This window comes from Dama dama, chromosome 18 (assembly GCF_033118175.1).
Source record: "Dama dama isolate Ldn47 chromosome 18, ASM3311817v1, whole genome shotgun sequence".
Classification (NCBI taxonomy): domain Eukaryota; kingdom Metazoa; phylum Chordata; class Mammalia; order Artiodactyla; family Cervidae; genus Dama; species Dama dama.
Window position 1 is genome coordinate 78,571,787 of NC_083698.1, and position 21,392 is coordinate 78,593,178.

General features: G+C 40.6%; 1 protein-coding gene across 2 annotated transcripts in view; it reads left to right on the forward strand.

The window, feature by feature from the left end:
• The first annotated feature begins 379 nt into the window (after nucleotides 1-379).
• AMPH (amphiphysin) overlaps nucleotides 380-21,392 on the forward strand; it is a 213,883-nt gene continuing 192,870 nt past the window's right edge. For both annotated transcript variants that reach the window (XM_061165675.1, XM_061165676.1), the window contains exon 1: nucleotides 380-495. In XM_061165675.1, coding sequence (XP_061021658.1) covers nucleotides 427-495 — 69 coding nt within the window. In that variant the 5' untranslated portion in view covers nucleotides 380-426. The remainder of the gene's footprint in view (nucleotides 496-21,392) is intronic.

Here is a 21,392-nt window from a genome sequence, read left to right on the forward strand (position 1 = left end):
CTCCAGTTCCACATTCCCGGGGTTCTCCTATCTCCAACCCTTTTCTTCTTCTTTTTTTTTTTTGCTGGAGAGAACTGGCCCCCCCCATCCTCCCCTACCACGAACTCCTCCTTAAAAGAACCCTGGCGCTGCTGAGGGCCCTGGGGTCGCTGCTAGCTTCCTTCCCTTTCTGCACCAGACCTCCTCTTCCATCACTGTGGTCACTCTCTGGGCTTTTTGACTCTCTTTCGCTCGCCACCCCAGCCCGGGTCACAGCAGGGCCAGCGCGTCCCGCCTCCGCTCTGTCGCTTTAAGCGGGTCCCCGCCGGCGCGCCCCTCCCTCGCCCCTCCTGGCGCTCGGCGGCTCCTCCCGCTCCTCCTCCTCCTCGGCGCCCGCGCCTCCTCGCCGCCCGCTCCGCTCCTCGCAGCCTCCGCGCACCCGCAGCCATGGCCGACATCAAGACGGGCATCTTCGCCAAGAACGTCCAGAAGCGACTCAACCGGGCGCAAGAAAAGGTCAGAAGCGCGCGGCGGGCCGGGTGGCGGGGACGCGGGCAGGCAGGGCCGAGCTGGCCGGGGGAGCGCAGGAGGCCGGGCCGGGCCGGGGTCGCGGGGATGCCCTGCCCTCCGCCGCAGCCACTGCAGCAAGGCGGCACCCGGCAGTCGGGGGCGCGCAGACCCGGTGCCCGGAGGCGCGGGGTGGGCCCGGGTCTCCCGGCTCCCTCTCCCCCTGCGGCCGCGGGCGCCGGGCACGAGCTGTGGCAGGTGCGGCGGGTCGCCCGCGGCTCCCGGAGCGGAGCGCATCTCCCTCCCGGCGCCAGCTCTCCGCGCTCCCGGAGGCGGCTCGCGGGTCCCGGCGGGAGCTTGCGGCTCTCTAGTTCCTCCGGCGGGATTCCTGGCTACCTGGGTGCAGCAGGCACGAGCGGTTTCGCACAGAAGCTACACCTCTCAAATCTGGATCAAGAGGGCTGACCGCTCAAACCCAACGGCTTTAATACAGTGCAGTGAAGTGAATCCTGAAGTTCAAAACGAGATCTAGATGCACAACTTCTTTCACTTTCTTTGCTTTTTATTTCTTTTTCTAAGGGCTCTCTGTTATATGTGTATGACTTTTGACGCCAGTGCCCTTCTCTGGAAGGTCAACGATAAATATGACTTGAACCTAACGATTCTCTGCACGTTTCTGCATAGAGGAGGGGAGGGCGTTTTACTGCATTTAAAAAAAAAAAAAAAAAAAAAAAGCCCATGTTACACGAGTTGGGTTCTCTGGTGTTTCACAAGCCCCTCGAGATTGGTCACAGTCAATTATTTTTCTCCCCGAGAGATGGGTACAAATGAATGGCAGGTCCACGTCAAGCCCAGTGCCCAACAGTTGGGGAGGTACTGTAACCATGCACTGGGCTTGCCTGGCTTCCCTTGCCTACTGCTTGTCATCAAGACCTTGCCAGCACTGAAGTCTTCATTTGTGCCCCTTGCAGAGGACATTCATATTGCATGTTAAGCATTGTGCTTGAAAATTGACACCAGCTAATAAGCCCCGTGGTTTGTGTCCGTTGAACTGTGTTCTCTTTCACGTGGAAGTATTTTCTGTCCCTGGGATTCTGGGTGTTTAGCGGTTTCCTGTTTTACTGGAAGTCAGATTTGCCGCGTTGCTCACTGGGCAGTGAATTTCCCTCTGCAGACCCTAACTTAGACTGCCCTCCAGTTCCCACTGACCGCCAGGAGCTGAGCTGAAGGGGGACACTGATCTCTGCCTCTCTGTGTTCCCAGAGGCTTGGTGGCTGCCTCTAGTCCCTCCCTTCACACATCCACGCTCTCAATGCAGTAAGAGGATTGTATTTCTTTTAATATCTACCCAAGCTCATCTTGAACCAACAGTGATCCTCCTGCCACTCCTTTAGCTGCTGAATTAGCAAGGCTTCCTGCCTGCTTCCAGTCCCTGGCTACTTGTCCAGAACGTAGCCAGGATCTGCTGGGAGCCTGGTTAGGTTTTGTCATCATTTTTCCATACTTCATTTTATCCACTGGTAGATATTCCACCCCACCCTCTCCCTCCTTCCAAGTAATTACTTGAATTTTGGGTCTGAAGCGTTTCATTGAATCCACTTTCCATCTGTGAAGGAATTTAGTGATACAGTCTGCCTTTTGACATATTAAAATATTTCTTAATCTAGGTCACCAGCTGTTAATATGCCAGAAATAACTGAAAAGAAAATGTAATCTGACTTAGACAGCATGCGAGCCCTTATGAATTGTTGAAAACTCACTGTGGCATTACTAAGGTCAAGTGTGTGTTATGATTGCAGTTGTGGCTGGTGGTTGATCACAGTGGTCGAGGGAAGCTTTGAGCAGGGCTTCAAGTGTCCTGGTTTCTCCCATGGGGAAAGCTGCTAATGAAAAGTGCCTGTTGCACCTAGTTTAGGAGATTAAGACACCAAGAGGCTGAGAGAGTGGGTTCTGGCCCTGGGTAAGTTCTGCCCCCTTACTGATACTGTTCAGCATATGGGAAGAGAGCATGTGGAAATTCAGGTAAGGCAGTCCAGCCAAGTCCAAACAGTAGCCCCTGGACAATGAAAAACGAAGTGTGCTGCTATTGATGGGTTCATTAGATATCTCCTCCAGTGATGCTTTCTTTTTGCATCTTCAGTCTCCTTTTCTTCTTCAGATGCTCTGTTGTAGTAATTATGTGCTGCGTATGTTCTTGAGACCCTTTGTTCCTGGTTTTTACCACAAATTTTTTCAAAAGACAGTCCACTCTCTTACTTTCTCATCATTTTTGATCCACCTAACAGCTTGCATGCATTTTCCCTCGAAATGCATGACAAACTACTCTTTCAGATAACTTATGGCTTTCTATGAATTTAATATAGATTTTTTAATTGAAAGCCTGTAAAATTTCTTTGGAGAAAAAAAAAAGTGAAATACACATATAAGGGAAAAAAAAAAAAACCAACAAATTAGAACACTCATAAATTCTACCACCTGGAGATTCACAATCATTTGATGTGTCCCAGTAGATTTTTTCCTCTTGTATATGTATGTATTTATACAACTAAAACAGACCCATCCTATATGATTTTGTAACCTAATTTTGTTCATAATTTGTTAATAATTATGAACATTCTTCGATGGATATACATATTTTCCATCATGATTTTAAGTGACTGAACAGTATTGGAATGTGCATTTTAGTGAATCCCCTATTTTTGGACATTCAATTTCCATTGTTTCTGAATGTAAATGCAAATCAGTGAGAAAACTTATAGGGGAAATGTTGCTACACATTCAAGTATCTCCTTAAATAAATTCCTAGAAGAATTATTCTGTCAAAGGTATGCTTATTTTTATCATAGTTGGATTGCCTTTCAGAAAGGTTGAATCAATTTACATTTTCACCAGCAATCTGTGAGACTTTGCCAATAGCAGATAATAAAATTTAAAACATTCTTCAGATACATAATTGGAAAAAACTCTTGCTGTTCTTTTTCTTGCTTTTATTTTTTAAAGTCTTAACATTTTTTGCGTTAGTTTTTTTAATCTGTGAATTTTGTTTGTATAGTTTTGCCCATTTGGTATAGCATCTCCATCTTGTTATTTGTAAGGGTAAAAACTTTATCAATTCTAAAGGTTACAAATATTATTTCTTCCTTTTCTATTTACTTTTTAACTTTTGAGCATTTTTTTTCCTGCTGTGGAGCATATTTGTGTTTGTATTATGCTTATTTATTTATTTTGTATTTGCTTAAATCTATCAATTGATTTTGTGTGGTTTCCTCTTTTGGATGTTGAATTACTTAGGATTCTGCCACTTGTAAATGTCAGAAAACTCAGTTCAAACTGGCTTAAGGGAAAAAAAAGAGGATTTAATTACTAAAAATAAAAACATGGTTCTTGCACATATAAATTTAAATGAGTACAAATACAATATGTATTTTTATTAAGCTATGAACATATATATATTCTTATATATGTGTATTTTAAAATATATGTACATATTTCTGTTATATATGTTAACTCATTTGATTCTGTGCAGTTAGGTACTATTATTTTCCCTGTTTTATAGATGAGGAAGAGATTAAGTTCCATGCCCAAGGTCACACAGTATGCAGTAAAGCCGAAGTTTGGACCCAAGCAGTCCAATGCTTCTTGATTACATGGTATTGCCTCTTATAATTAGGAAAGGGGCAGGGGTGGACGTAGATCAGGCCTGCATGGAAACAGGGATTCAACGACAGACATCAGGGCTCAGGTGTTTTCTCCCTACCTCTCATCTCTGCAGCCATCTTGTCAGGCCCATTCTTGGGCAGGTTCTTCTCTTTTGGTGGCCACATGCCTGCCAGCAGCTCTAGGCAAGAGCGTGTCACTATTTACAGATAACTCAGGATAACCCTCACCAGCCCAGACTGGGGCTTGTTCCTCACCCTGGAGGAAAGAAATCTCTGGCCAAGGGCCAGGGCCATGGGTTGGATTGGGCCTGAGTCACAGGCTTCTATGGAAGCTGGGATGAAGAAATGTCCCCTAGAGCATATGCAGGGCTTGTGGAGGAGGGAGAATCAGAGGACAGAAAAGAATGGGTGTTGGGTTGGCAAAATAAAAGGTGTCCGCTGAGGTGTAATTAAAAAGCCTTCCTGTCCTGTGTTTGTATAAATAATCACATCATTAATAATTTATAATTTAATATTCATTTAAAATTTCCTATCAAGTTAATACATCCACAGTTTAAAAAATAAAATATTAGTGAAAGGTTTATTATGAAAAATAGCAGTCCCCTGTCTCTTCTCTCCTCAACCACCAATCTTGTTTCCCCAGAGGCAGCTATTATTAATCACAGTGCCCTTCAAATTATACTTAAAACTACTTCTGAATCTATCCTTCCATATTTGGTGAAATAGGTAAAGATTTAACTCTCATACATTCTTCCCTCTACTTCCATATCCCCTAATAATGTAGCAAAAATAGTTGGTGGCTAGGATTATATTTTTAAAATGGTAAAGTATGGAAAACAATAGATATATGTACATGTATAACTGATTCACTTTCGCGTACAGCTGAAACTAACACAATGTTGTTAATAACAATACTCCAATGTAAAATAAAAATTTTTTAAAAGCCTAGTTGATAAGATAAAAAGAAAGTGTAGTGTCTGTTGACTATAACACACACATCTTAACTATTCAGCCTTGGTGGATTTTTGTGTATTTGCATCTCTGTATAGCTATTACACAGAACATTTCTATCATACCAGATAACTCTCAACCTTCATGCCTCACCTGTTGTCTTTGTTTATGTTCATACATTTTAAATTCCTTTACCATCATTTTCCTGATGAACACCTTATATTGTACATATTGGTTATTTTGATATCTTCTTTTGCAAAGTGTCTGTTCAAGTCTGTGTTTTATTTGGGTTGCTTGTGAAAAGAGGAGAAGCGAAAAGGAAAGATATTCACATTTGAGTGCAGAGTTCCAAAGAACAGCAAGGAGAGATAAGAAAGCCTTCCTCAGCGATCAGTGCAAAGAAATAGAGGAAAACAACAGAATGGGAAAGACTAGAGATCTCTTCAAGAAAATTAGAGATACCAAGGGAACATTTCATGCAAAGATGGGCTCAATAAAGGACAGAAATGGTAGGGACAGAAGCAGAAGCAGAAGATATTCGGAAGAGGTGGCAAGAATACACAGAAGAACTGAACGAAAAAGATCTTCACGACCTAGATAATCACGATGGTGTGATCACTCACTTAGAGCCAGACATCCTGGAATGTGAAGTCAGTGGGCATTAGAAAGCATCACTACAGACAAAGCTAGTGGAGGTGATGGAATTCCAGTTGAGCTATTATTTCAAATCCTGAAAGACGATGCTGTGAAAGTGCTGCACTCAATATGCCAGCATATTTGGAAAACTCAGCAGTGGCCACAGGACTGGAAAGGTGAGTTTTCATTCCAATCCCAAAGAAAGGCAATGCCAAACAATGCTCAGACTACTGCACAATTGCATTCATCGCACACACTAGTAAAGTAATGCTCAAAATTCTCCAAGCCAGGCTTCAGTAATACGTGAACCGTGAACTTCCAGATGTTCAAGCTGGTTTTAGAAAAGGCAGAGGAACCAGAGACCAAATTGCCAACATCTGCTGGATCGTTGAAAAAGCAAGAGAATTCCAGAAAAACATCTATTTCTGCTTTATTGACTATGCCAAAGCCTTTGACTGTGTGGATCACAATAAACTGTGGAAAATTCTGAAAGAGATGGGAATACCAGACCACCTGACCTGACTCTTAAGAAATCTGTGTGCAGGTCAGGAAGCAACAGTTAGAACTAGACATGGAACAACAGATTGGTTCCAAATAGGAAAAGGAGTATGTCAAGGCTGTATATTGTCACCCTGATTATTTAACTTATATGCAGAGTACATCATGAGAAACACTGGGCTGGAAGAAGCACAAGCTGGAATCAAGATTGCCAGGAGAAATATCAATGACCTCAGATATGCAGATGACACCACCCTTATGGCAGAAAGTGAAGAACTAAAGAGCCTCTTGATGAAAGTGAAAGAGGAGAGTGAAAAAGTTGGCTTAAAGCTCAACATTGGGAAAACTAAGATCATGGCATACAGTCCTATCACTTCATTGCAAATAGATGGGGAAACAGTGGAAACAGTGAGAAACTTTATTTTGTTGGGCTCCAAAATCACTGCAGATGGTGATTGCAGCCATGAAATTAAATTACTCCTTGGAAGGAAAGTTATGACCAACCTAGACAGCATATTAAAAAGCAGAGATATTACTTTGTCTCTAGATTAGACAAAGGTCCATCTAGTCAAGGCAATGGTTTTTGCAGTAGTCATGTGTAGATGTGAGAGTTGGGTTATAAAGAAAGCTGAGTGCCGAAGAATTGATGCTTTTGAACTGTGGTGTTGGAGAAGACTGTTGAGAGTCCCTTGGACTGCAAGGAGATCCACCCAGTCCATCCTAAAGGAGATCAGTTCTGGATGTTCATTGGAAGGACTGATGTTGAAGCTGAAACTCCAATACTTTGGCCACCTGATGTGAAGAGCTGACTCATTTGAAAAGAGCCTGATGCTGGGAAAGATTGAGGGCAGGAGGAGAAGGGGATGACAGAGGATGAGATGGTTGGATGGCATCACTGACTCAATGGACATGAGTTTGGGTAAACTCAGGGAGTTGGTGATGGACAGGGAGACCTGGAGTGCTGTGGTTCATGGAGTCGCAAAGAGTTGGACATGACTGAGCGACTGAACTGAACTGAACTGTTGTTTCCTTATTGACTTGTAGAAGTTCTTTATATATTTTGTATATGAGTCCTTTCTTAGATAGACATTCTGTGAATGTATTCTCCCAGACAGTGGCTTGTCTTTTTACTTTCTTAATGGTGCCCTTTGATGAAATGAAATTTAAAATTTTTATGAACCCTGATCAGAAGATTAGGTTTTTTCATGTAGTTTTTTGTTTTCCTAGAGTTAATCATAGCCTTATTTCTGTTTGCTTATTTTTCTATGGGCTATATAGAATTGTTCGTTCTTGCTTCATCAGATCTGTTAAATGCCTACCAATATCGTATCAAAGGTCCGTGTTGTCAAAGGTAGGGTTTTCCAGTAATCATGTATGGATGTGAGAGTTGGACCATAAAGAAGCCTGAGTGTTGAAAAATTGATGCTTTTGAACTGTGATGTTGGAGAAGATTCTTGATAGTCCCTTGGACAGCAAGGAGATCAAACCAGTCAATCCTAAAGAAATTCAATCTTGAATATTCATTGGAAGAACTGATGCTGAAACTGAAGTTCCAGTACTTTGACCACCTGATGGAAAGAGCTGACTCATTTGAAAAGACCCTGATGCTGGGAAAGATTAACAGAGGACAAGATGGCTTGATGGCATCACCAACTCAATGAACATGAGTTTGAGCAAGCTCTGGGAGGTGGTGAACGACAGGGAAGCCTGGCGTGCTGCAGTCCATTGGGTTGCAGAGAGTCAGACATGACTAAGCGACTGAACAACAACAATTATAATCAAGGGTTCAGTAAAATCAGATAATGCAATTATGTTCTCCTACTGAAGGACCCCTCTCCCCCAAATTCCCTCAGTTTGTAGTCTCTGCCCTTTTACTGTAAGCTGGGATGTTTTGTTTTGTTTTTTCTAAGCCTGCTACACAACTGTCATCGTGGGTCTTTTCTTGCCAGTGTTGGGGTTGAGGAAGGGACTTGAAGGCTCATCTATTCTTTAATCCCAGGCTTTCAAACTGTTCCCCATTGTCAGTGCTGTGTTTTATTCTTACTTTTTGCAGTACTTGGTGGATCCAGGTTCTAGGCTGGAGTGTGTTTGTGACTCGTGAGAACTGACTGCTTTTTCATGGGTTGCCTAAACAGGCACTTCTAGAAAGTAGTTGCCTCTATTCTGCTGAGTTGTTTCCATTCTTCTGTCTACTTTTTACTTCTGTAAAGTGTATTGAGCTCTCTCATCCACTAGTAATGCCTCTCCTCTTTTTATCCATGTATGTTCATACCTTTTTTTATTCCTTTGTTTTCATTTTTCTTGCAAGGGTCTTGGGAGGAAACAGATATAAATAATACAGTCAGTCTGTCTGTTTATTCAGAGGCCTTTTTTACTTAAGTATTTAATCCCTTTGGGATTTTTTTTTGTCTATCTTTATTCATTTGTGAAATCCAATGACTTTTATTTGGCCTTAACCCTCCTTGACCTCCATGCAATATTTAAGTCGATAGTGCAGTTCAAACATTTTTTAAGATTAAAACTGGGGCTTCCTAGATGGCACTAGTGGTAAAGAACCCGCCTGCTAATTCAGGAGACATGAGATGTGGGTTCAGTCCCTGGGTCAGGAAGATCCCCTGGAGGAGAAAATGGCAACCCACTCCAGTATTCTTGCTTGGAGAATCCCCATGGACAGAGGAGCCTGGCAGGCAACAGTCCATAGGGTTGAAAAGAGTCTGAGCTGACTGAAGCAACTGAGCATGCATTCAAACATTTTTTTTAATGTGACTCTAGTGAGGAGGGAAGCTTTTGGTATGTTTTAATACTGGCCTCTTTCGGTATTAGATTTTAGTATTAATAAGAGTGAAAGTGAAAGTAAAGTGAAAGTCGCTCAGACATGTCTGACTCTGTGCGATCCCATGGAATTCTCTGTGACCCCATGGAATTCCATACTGTCCATGGAATTCTCCGGGCCAGAATACTGGAGTGGGTAGCCTTTCCCTTCTCTAAGGGATCTTACCAACCCAGGGATCGAACCCAGGTCTCTCTCATTGCAGGCTGGTTCTTTACCAGCTGAGCCACAAGGGAAGCCCAAGAATACTGGAGTGGGTAGCCTATCCCTTCTCCAGCGGATCTTCCCTACCCAGGAATGGAACCGGGGTCACCTGCATTGCTGGTGACCAACTGAGCTATCAGGGAAGCCCAATAAGAGAGTTGCTGCTGCTGCTGCTAAGTCGATTCAGTCATGACCAACCCGGTGCGACCCCATAGATGGCAGCCCACCAGGCTCCGCCATCCCTGGGATTCTCCAGGCAAGAACACTGGAGTGGGTTGCCATTTCCTTCTCCAAAGCATGAAAGTGAAAAGCGAAAGTGAAGTCACTCAGTCGTGTCCAACTCTTCGTGACCCCATGGACTGCAGCCTACCAGACTTCTCCGTCCATGGGATTTTCCAGGCAAGAGCATTGGAGTGGGTCGCCATTGCCTTCTCCAATAAGAGAGTTACATTATATAAATTCTAAGGACATGTACTGTTTAATAGTCTCTGTGTAGTTTATCTGCCATGAGTGATTGTTATATCATAGTCTTAGGTGCAGTGTTTTTCATGTATTGTATCTTTCCAAGTAAAGTGTAGATGATTGAGGGGAAGGACTAAATGTATTGTGAATTGTATGTATACAGTGATGATGTATTATTTGACATTGTGTTTTCCTGCTAGTTTACTTCCCACCTCTGCAAACACATTGCCTGAAAGCATCCGCCTACATTATTCTTTCTCTGACTTTTGTGGAATTATGGTAAAATTTTCACTATATCACTGCCATTTGAACTGTCATTTTGCAAAGGTAGTATATAAAATAAAATTAAGAGTTCTGAAGATGGTTGGAACTCCATAAATATTAAGTTTTGTTGTTGTCCAATGATTAAGTAATGTCTGACTTTTTGCCACCCCATGGACTGCAGCACACCAGGCTCCCTTATTCTTCACTTTGTCCTGAAGTTTGCTCAAATTCATGCGATTGGGTCGGTGATGCTATCTAACCATAGCATTCTCTGCAGCCCCTTTCTCCTTTTGCCTTCAGTCTTTCCCAGCTTCAGGGTCTTTTCCAATGAATTGTATCTTCACATCAGGTGGCTAAAGTATTGGAGCTTCAGCATCAGTCCTTCCAGTGAATATTCAGAGTTGCTTTCCTTTACGTTGAACTGTGCTAAATTCTTAGTTTTATAAGTCAAACAGATACTGGTAGAATCCTGTGGTTCAGCCCAATGTTGATTGTGTGATATGGCAAGAAAAACAATGTAGTCTCCTTGCATGCCTAATTATGTGACTTTGTGGGTTTAAAAAAAAAATTGTCACTTTGCTGATGCCCACATTTAGGTTTGTTCTCAAAGGGAGACATATAAAGGATGATCCTGTACTGCATGTGCCTGTACTGGTGAGCGTGTGCCTGTGTTTATTTTATTTATGCAAATTGAATGGGAGAAGAAATACCTTGCTCTGATCAGGAGAATTTACCTGGGACCAGGGCCTTGTCTGTGGAAGAGTAGCTTATATGACCATGTTTACATTTGAGGACTCTTTAGAGACCGAGTCTCTGAGGCACTTCCAGGGTTTCCCCTTTGAAGATCATCTGAAGACTTTGTTGTCCAGTTCTACACTATATGACGTATGCCTTTGCTTCTACTAAAATAATTTTCTCTGGCTCCATCATGAACTGCCAAAGTTAAAAATAATTTTGAGGGCATTCTTGACAGTAAGGTTTCCTTCTTCATTTTTTTTACACATAAGCGTGCTTATATGTATCATCCTTCTTTCCCCAGGAATGAATACAATAGGGAAACAGAACTGTAGGGACTGAGATTTTAACTTTATAAAAAGTTATCATTATCCTTTACAACATAGCATATTGTGTGTGTTTTCTATAAGTCATACTTTAAAAGTCAGCTTGTCTGTGAACCAATACAACTTAAAATATCTGAAATACTTGTATAAGTAATATGGTCCACTTTATTTGGAGTATAAAATTAGGTCCTATTTAAAAAGATAATCAAATGACTTTTAAAAAATACATGTTAAATATTCCAGTGTATCATGAGGATACACTTACTCCTCCCTGGGGTTCCAGTCTTATGCTAAGTTCAGAAATCCTATGGGGAATTTCCCTTCCCTAAAGAAGTCTGATTTTACTATGGCCGGATGGTAAGGGAGTCCAGCTTTCAGATATCAGCCCTGTCCCCCGGGGTGATCCCTGCAGTGCATCAGGAACCCAGTGGCATCCCCCCTCACTGCCCCACTGGCTCTCACAGAGAGGGCAGGGCCAGGAAGCCTTTTTCTCCAGGGTTATACTCAACCATGACCACTCCGTGTCATAGCAGCCCTAAGCTCCCAATGTGTGAGCTCTTTATCAGTGGGTTTATTGTTTCCAAATATACCTGCATATATACACACAGATTCTCACTCCAAGATTTCCCATCATGCCACGGTTCCTAAGTTAGGAAACTCGATATCAGCAAACACTGGTCATCCAATTCATTCATGTCAGTCCACATTCTTCTGTTTTTAATACCATGCTCATAGGGACATACCAAATTGATTTTAAGCCTGAAGTTTGAGAATACTACCCTAGTGGAGCCTCAGCATCCTTTCCTATAAACTGATTTTCTTTTGGGTCACTGGTCCATTCAAAGATGTGTGTGTGTGTGTGTGTGTGAGAGAGAAAGAGATTGTTTCAAAAAATACTGTGAAGTATTTTGTGAGCAAATGAGTTGAGAAGGCAAAGAGTGTTTTTAAAATGATATGTTCTGACTTTTTAAGTCTGGAAATTTCCACTTGACTCTTCAAATATATATATATATATATGTATTTTGCATTTTTATAGCCCTTTAAATTAGGGCCCTTCTGAGTAGAACACCTAAGGAAATAGGTAAGCTTGTGGGCTTCAGTGACGGGATAACAGATAAAGAGATTTCTTGTGTTATAGATAGAATTTTCCAGATAAATGGCTAATGTTTACATAATGGAACTGCCATCATCACAGAGTTTGAGGAGTTTCACCTATGAAAGTATAGATAGTAAGCCTCTACACACAGCATTGTGTAAAATTAACACAAAAGTGATCACGATTTCCTAGGAACACCTCCACAGGTCAACTTTTCATATAGTAATGCTGAAACTTCATTCTTGTTGATTCAAAATCTAAATTTAAGTGTAGCACATTATATTTCCTGAATATGTATTGAGTGAATCTTTAGAGGAATAATGTGGGATAAAGCCACAAATAAGATCTTAGTTTTAAAATATTTGCTATGCATGGTATATTAATTTTGACTACCCTGAAATTATTTAGAACAGATGTATAAAAATCAGAAAGCCACAATTTTGGTCATTTTCATCTTATTCTCATATAGTTATTTATTTGAAAGTTTAGTTCAGAAGTGGGAAGAACCTGAAAAAATGTATATACATGTATATATATGGGACATTCCAGGTGGCGCTAGTGGTAAGGAACCCACCTGCCAATGCAGGAGACATAAGATATGCAGATTCCATCGCTGGGTAGGGAAGATCTGCTGGAGGAGGGCATGACAACCCACTCCAGTATTCTTGCCTGGAGAATCCCATGGAAAGAGGAGCCTGGCAGGCTACAGTCCATAGGATACCAAAGAATTGGACATGACTGAAATGACTTAATATGCACACACATATATATATGTGTGTGTGTGTGTGTGTACATATACATTTTTTTCTATTTTAAAGTGCCTATAATGACTTAATAAAATACACATGGATCTGTAAATAAATGTACTCTTGTTAAGGCACCTAACATTTGTTGAGTAAAAGCATGCTAGATGTACATATTCTAATAGTTATATATTCTATTGTAAAGTCAACCTGGCAAAATTTGGTTATTCATTTAGAGTCATTTATTAAGAATCTAATGCCTGAAAGGCACTTGCTAGTAATATAGCATTATAATATAGCATTCAACAAAGACATCTTGGTTGATCATAGACCAGCAGGAGCTGGTAGAGAGATAAACCTTTGAACTTAAAAGTAACTACATAGTAATTAATGAAAAATCATAATTAAAAATTATATGAAAAGAAAAAGAAATTAAAAAACATGCAACTAGGGATTTCACCTGGAGTGAGGGGATTGGACACACCTACCTGAAGAAGGTAGACATTAAGCTAAGATCCTAAGGATGAGTTGCAGCTATCCAGACAAGGGGAGTAAGATAATGGTGTGGGAATTTATAGTAGTCAGTGAACATTCCAGACATTAGACTCTTTGCCCTTATTCACAATAGATAAGATAAAAATAAGAGCTATAGAAAATAGCTGTCAGAATTGACTGTTAGCATTGGCCTTGTCAGTGATATCTTTTATCATTTGCATATTTATCAAAGTGGAGAAGTGGGTCCTAATTGGGATAGTCTTTTTGTAGTTGCAGTCTCTCTTTTGTGTGATCAAATTTTTACTCTCTCGTGTTAAAGGGTCTTTCTGGGGCAAAGTTCCCCATTGATAGAGAGGCAGGATGCTGGTTTCAGACATGAATTATCCATCATACAAAGATCCCTTTGTACAACAGCAGTAGACACAAGTGCAATCTGTTTTTATGGATATGTAACTAAAGAGCCTCTTGATGGTTAAAGAGGAGAGTGAAAAAGCTGGCTTAAAGCTCAACATTCAAAAAACGAAGATCATGGCATCTGGTCCCATCATTTCATGGCAAATAGAAGAGGAAGAGTGGAGGCAGTGACAGATCTTATTTTCTTGGGCTCCAGAATCACTGCCGACTATGACTGGAGCCATGAAATTAAAAGACTCTTCCTCCTTGGAAGGAAAGCTATGACACAGCTAGACAGCATGTTAAAAAACAAAGACATTACTTTGCGTACAAAAGTCTGTATACTCAAAACTATGGTTTCTAGTAGTCATGTACAGATGTGAGAGTTGGACCGTAAAGAAGGCTGAGTGCTGAAGAATTGATGCTTTTGAATTGTGTTGCTGGAGAAGACTCTTGAGAGTTCCTTGGACAGCAAGGAGATAAAGCCAGTCAATCCTAAAGGAAATCAACCCTGAATATTCATTGGAAGGACTGAAGCTGAAACTCCAATACTTTGGCCTCCTGATGTGAAGAGCTGACTCATTAGAAAAGACCCTGATACTGGGAAAGAGTGAAGGCAGGAGAAGGGGACAACAGAAGATGAAATGGTTGGATGGCATCATCGACTCAACGGACATGAGTTGGAGCAAACTCTGGGGGATGGTGAAGGACAGGGAAGCCTGGCATGCTGCAGTCTATGGGGTCTCCAAGAGTCAGACATGACTGAGCAATGAACAACAACAACAAATGCATGTGTGTGTAAATTAACTCCTAACCTGTATGCTAGGAACTACTGTTAATTAGTATATGAAGGACTCTAGTTAGGAATATACTTTAATAGACTTTATTTTATTAGGCTCCCAAATCACTGCAGATTGTGACTGCAACCATGAAATTAAAAGACACTTGCTCCTTGGAAGAAAGTGAAAGTGAAAGTGACGTTGCTCAGTCGTGTCCAACTCTTTGCAACCCCATGGACTGTAGCCTACCACGCTCCTCCGTCCATGGAATTTTCCAGGCAGGAGTACTGGAGTGGGTTGCCATTTCCTTCTCCAGAGGATCTTCCCGACCCAGGGATTGAACCTGGGTTTCCCTCATTGTAGGCAGACACTTTACCGTCTGAGCTACCAGGGAGTTGCTGATAAAGAGGAGCCTAAGCTATGACCAGCCTAGACAGCATATTAAAAAGCAGAAACATTACTTTGTCAACAAAGGTCTATCTAGTCAAGGCTATGGTTGTTCCAGTAGTCATGTATGGATGTGAGAGTTGGACTATAAAGAAAGCTGAGTGCCGAAGAATTGATGCTTTTGAACCATGGTGTTGGAGAAGACTCTTGAGAGTCCCTTGGACTGCAAGGAGATCAAACCAGTCCATCCTAAAGGAGATCAGTCCTGAGTGTTCATTGGAAGGACTGATGTTGAAGCTGAAACTCCAATACTTTGGCCACCTGATGCAAAGAACTGACTCATTTGAAAAGAGCCTGATGCTGGGAAAGATTGAAGGCAAAAGGAGAGGGGATGACAGAAGATGAGATGGTTAGATAGCACCACTGACTCAATGGACGTGAGTTTAAGCAAACTCTGGGAGATAGTGAAGGACAGCTGAGCCTGGCGTGCTGCAGTTCATGGCGTTGCGAAGAGTTGGACATGATGTATTGACTGAAAAACAGCAGGGTCTCTTATCATAGTTCAGTTCAGTTCCTCAGTCATGTCTTTGCAACCCCATGGGCTGCAGCACACCAGGCTTCCCTGTCCATTACCAACTCCTGGAGCTTGCTCAAACTCATGTCCATCGAGTTGGTGATGCTATCCCACCATTTCATCCTCTGTCATCCCCTTCTCCTCCTGCCTTCAATCTTTTGCAGCATCAGGGTCTTTTCCAATGAGTCAGTTCTTCACATGAGGTGGCCAAAGTATTGGAGCTTCAGCTTCAGCATCAGTCCTTCCAAAATCAGGACTGATTTTCTGTCGGATTGACTGGTTTGATCTCCTTGCAGTCCAAGGAACTCAGAAATCATCAGAAATTGAAAATAGAAATTAAAATCCTTATAAAATTCTTAAATACCACACATCTGGAAACTAAAAAAAGGTTTGAATGGGCTTCCTTGATAGCTCAGTTGGTAAAGAATCCTCCTGCAATGCAGGAGACCTGGTTTGATTCCTGGGTCGGGAAGATCCCTTGGAGAAGGGATAGGCTACCTGCTCTAGTATTTTTGTGCTTCCCTTGTGGCTCAGCTGGTAAAGAATCTGCCTGCAATGTGGGAGACTTGGGTTCGCTCCCTGGGTTGGGAAGATCCCCTGGAGAAGGGAAAGGCTACCCACTCCAGTATTCTGGCCTGGAGAATTTCATGGACTGTACAATCCATGGGGTCGCAAAGAGTCAGACATGACTGAGCGACTTCCACTAAAAGGTTTGAATACACTTGGATTCCCAACTTTTAATGAGATAAAGAGAGAAGAGAAGAGAACCCACGTGATTAAGGCTGGAGGCCTTAATTATTTTGTAGGCACTGACCTGATTATATTGCAAGCTGTGGTCTTGAGTTTAGGAATCTGAGACAATTTGCAGCTTGAGAAGAATCTTAAATTTGGAAGAGAATCTTCAGTAGCAGACAGACTCTTCCCTTATCTAATGATTGCTAACAGTTGAGTAGCATAGATGGCACAAGCCATGGAAGGATATTCTATTTTGTGGTAGCACAGCCTAGAACAATGTGATATCTTTCACATACTCTAGAATTCCTCAATATTTGAGACATCCATACAAGAAATCCTGCCTCTTTAACCTACGTGTTTCTACAGCAAAAAATGAACTTCCCACCTGCTCTTTGTTTAGTGGGTTCTTCTCTGAGTCTCCAAGAAAACTATGTCCAGATTTTTCTTCTTACCTTTATGGGAAATGCATGTAAGCATGGGGATCACTAGTATTATGAAACATGGTACATGAGAGGGCTCTCCTGGGGACCGATATTGACCTGTGATTTCTCCTGTCAAGCCTAGAGAGTGAATCTAGAAATCCAGTACCCCCAAGGTAGTGTTTTTGCGATAGTCAGTCATATTTTGGGAAGTGAGTGAGTTAAGAATGCAGATTTCCTGGGCCTATCTTAAAACTTACCAGAATCTCATATTAAGACTCAAGAATATGCATTTTTAATAAGTTCCTCAGTTAATTCAAAGTCTTAATGAATGCAGAGTACACTGCTTTAGAGAATGGGGCTTGATTGAGATTTTGTGGTGGGTATGAGTCCACTTCAGGGTTATAGTATAGAGAGTAAGGCTTGCTGGGACATGAGTTTGAGCAAACTCCGGGAGATAGTGAAGGATAGGGGAGTCTGGTGTGCTGCAGTCCATGGGGTTGCAGTGAGTTGGACATGACTTAGCAACTGAATAACAACAACAAGGCTTTCTACCACCCAGTGACTCTAAATTTATCTTGAATGTCGCAAATAGCAAAAGGTGAAAAACAGTGCCCTATGCAATGCTTAAAAATATCCTTATTCTTAAAATAGCCTACTTAGGTTTCAAAGAAATCAGTCAGTTTTGTAGAGGCCAAATTGGAGATGTTTCATCAAGGGTCAAATATCTTCTTTATTAGTAGTGTTGTATAGCATGGAGGATTGGAGTCTGTGTAATCTGGTTCTGTAAAAGCCATTATAATTTTAGAATAATGCTGGCTAATGCATTGTTCCCAAAAAGTAGAAATGTTTGTGTCAAAAAATTGCTGCATATTTTTGGTAGGTGATAGAAAGAGATGGGAAATTTTGAGAAATGTATTTATAATTACATTTATTTTGTATGTTTTATTATGGAGTGAATAGTAATGAGATTGCTTAATATGGCTCATAGGGAGTGTCATCAAAACTCAGAGGATGGTTTTGGTCTTTAGTTGAAGAAGCCCTATTTGATAGGAACTGGATTATCATATTCTATAGGAACTGGATTATCATATTCTAAGTTTAATTTTTTAAAAAGTATTTTGTTGAGAACTTGTGTCTATGTTCTCTTTTCTAAAATTAATTAATTTATTTTAATTGGAGGCTAATTACTTTACAATATTATGGTGGTTTTTGCTATACATTGACATGAATCAGCCCCAGGTGTACATGTGTCCCCCATCCCGAAACCCCCTCCCACCTCTCTCCCCATCCCATCCCTCTGGGTTGTCCCAGTGTACTGGCTTTGAGTGCCCTGTTTCATGCATCAAACTTGGACTGGTGATCTATTTCACATATGGTAATATACATGTTTCAATGCTATTCTCTCAAATCATCCCATCCTTGCCTTCTTCCAGAGAGTCTGTTCTTTGTGTCTCTTTTCCCGTCTCCTTTATAGGGTTGTCATTACCTTCTTTCTAAATTCCATATATATGCATTAATATACTGTATTGGTGTTTTTCTTTCTGACTTACTTCACTCTAGTAAAGTAAGTGTGTGAAGTATTTGAAGTTTCTAGTGAAGTATAATAGGCTCCAGTTTCATGTACCTCATCAGAGCTCATTCAAATGCATTCTTTTCAATAGCTGAGTAATATTCCATTTGTATATGTACCACAACTTTCTTATCCATTTGTTGGCTGATGGACATCTAGGTTGCTTCCATGTCATAGCTATTGTAAACAGTGCTGCGATGAACATTGGGGTATACGTGTCTCTTTCATTTCTGGTTTCCTTGGTGTGTATGCCCAGCAGTGGGATTGCTGGCTCGTACTTGTGTCTATATTCTTAATGGATGTTGTTTTATAGTTTTCTTTTTTTGTGATGTTTTTGCCTGTTTTTTTTTTTTTTTTTTGTATCTTAATTATAATGGCCTCAAATAATGAATTGAGAAGTGACCCGTCTTCTATTTTTTAGGAAGAGTTTGTGAAATTCAGTTCAGCTCAGTTGTGTCCGACTCTTTGCGACCCTATGGGCTGTGGCCCACCAGGCCTCCCTGTCCATAACCAACACCCAGAGCTTACTCAATACTCAAAATCATGTCCATAGAGTCGGTGATGCCATCCAACCATCTCATCCTCTGTCATCCCCTTCTCCTGCCTTCAGTCTTTCCCAGCATTAGGCTCTTTTCAAATGAGCCAGCTCTTTGCATCAAGGTGGCCAGAGTGTTGGATTTTCAGCTTCAGCATCAGTCATTCCAATGAATATTCAGGACTGATCTTCTTTAGGATGGACTGGTTGAATCTCCTTGCAGTCCAAGGGACTCTCAAGAGTCTTCTCCAACATCACAGTTCAAAAGCATCAATTCTTCGCTGCTCAGCTTTCTTTATACTCCTAACTCTCACATCCATACATGACTACTGGAAAAACCATAGCTTTGACTAGATGGACCTTTGTTGGCAAAGTAAATGTCTCTGCTTTTTAATATGCTGTCTAGGTTGGTCATAACTTTTCTTCCAGGGAGCAAGTGTCTTAATTTCATGGCTGCAGTCACCATCTGCAGTGATTTTTGGAGCCCAAGAAAATAAAGTATCTCATTGTTTCCATTGTTTCCCAGCCTATTTGCCATGAAGTGATGGGACTGGATGCCATGATCTTAGTTTTCTGAATGTTGAATTTTAAGCCAACTTTTCACTTTCCTCTTTCACTTTCTTTTTTAAAAAAATTAATTTATCTATTTTAATTGGAGGCTAATTTCATCAAGAGGCTCTTTAGTTCTTCGCTTTCTGCCATAAGGATGGTGTCATCTACATATCTGAGGTTATTGTTATTTCTCCCGGTAATCTTGATTCCAGCTTGTGTTTCCTTCAGCCCAGAATTTTGCATGATGTATTCTGCATATAAGTTAAATAAGCAGGGTGACAGTATACAGCCTTGACATGCTCTTTTCCTGATTTGGAACCAGTCTATTGTTGCATATCCAGTTCTAACTGTTGCTTCTTGACCTGCATGCAGATTTCTCAGGAGGTAGGTCAGGTGGTCTGATATTCCCATCTCTAAGAGTTTTCCACAGTTCATTGTGATCTACACAGTTTAAGGCTTTGGCGTAGTCAATAAAGTAGAAGTAGATATTTTTCTGGAACTCTTTTGCTTTTTTGATGAGCCAGTGGATGTTGGCAATTTGATCCCTGGTTCCTCTTCCTTTTCTATATAAAGCTTGAACAGTTTGTGAAGAATTTGTGTTAGTTCTTCATTTAATATTGGTAGAATTTACTGGTGCAGTAATCTAGGCTTGGAGTTTTTATTTGTGGAAAGTTTTCTGATTGCTAATAAAATCTCTTAATTTGTCTAGGTCCATGCAGATTTCCTATATGTTTTTGAGCCATTTTTTGTAGTTTGTGTCTTCTAGAAATTTTCCATTTCATCTCGTTTGTTTATTTAATTTGTTGGCATACTGTTGATAGTAATGTACCTGTTTTATTCCTGGTTTTAATAATTTCAGTCTTCTCTCTTTATTTCTTGTCAATCTAGCTAGAGTCTTTTCACTTTTGTTAATCTCTTTGAAGAACCAATTTTTGTTTCATTAATTTTCTCTATTGTTTTCCTATCCTTTTTTGACTCTTTATTTCCTGATTTTTGTTTTTATTTCCTTTTAGTTACTTTGTATTCAGTTTAGCATGAAAGAGTAGGTTATTGATTTGACATCTTTGTAAGTATAGGTTCTTGCAGTTCTAAATTTCTTATTAAGCATTGTGTTTGTTGCATTCCATAAGTGTTAGTATGGTGGGTTTCTATTTCATTTATCTAAAGTGTGTTCCATTTTTTCTTTGACAGTTTTTCTTTTATCCATTGAGTATCTATGAGTCTGGTTATTTCCATATACTTGTTAGTTTTCAAAATTTCCTTTGTTACTGATTTCTAATTTGATTTAATTATAGTTGGATAAGATACTTTATGTTATTTCAGTCCTTTAAATTTATTGGGGATTGTTAACGACAAATGGTCACTTGCCATGGGTACTTGCCATCTACTTCTACAAAGATTAAATTATGTGCTGCTCTAGCTGCTGACTTTCAATAGCCCCTGAATGGAGTTTAGGATGGAGCTCAGAAATGAGGTACTCTGTGCCCTAGAAAAACTAGCAGAACAAGTTTTCAGATAGGTGAATATCTTCAGGAGCTGATTTTATAAGCCCAATTCTTGCATCTCCTTATATTTATATCTAGAAAATCACTAAATTCCTTCATGGTGACATCTGCTCCTGTGACTAGCAAAAATCTTCTGAAAAAATATGTACTTGATTCTGTGTACTCTCCCTTTGCCAAAATCATGTATATATATATATATATATTGACCTTCCCCCTATCTCTTTGGGGCAGTTTCTCAGAGATATTTGAAATGCTGTTTCCCAGGACATAGTCCTCATTTTGCCTCAGACAAAACTTAACTTGTAAGTCTCACTTTGTGCATTTTTTTTTAAGTTGAAAGGATGGAGAATGGGGGAATTGGGTGAAGGTGGTCAAAAGGTACAAACTTCCACCTATAAGATAAATACGTTATGGGGATGTAATGTTCAATATGCTGACTGTAGTTAAATTAACAATACTGTACTCTATATTTGAAAGTTGCTAAGAGAGTAGATCTTAAAATTTCTCAAAACAAGAAAAAAGATTATAACTGTGTGACATGATGGATGTTAATAA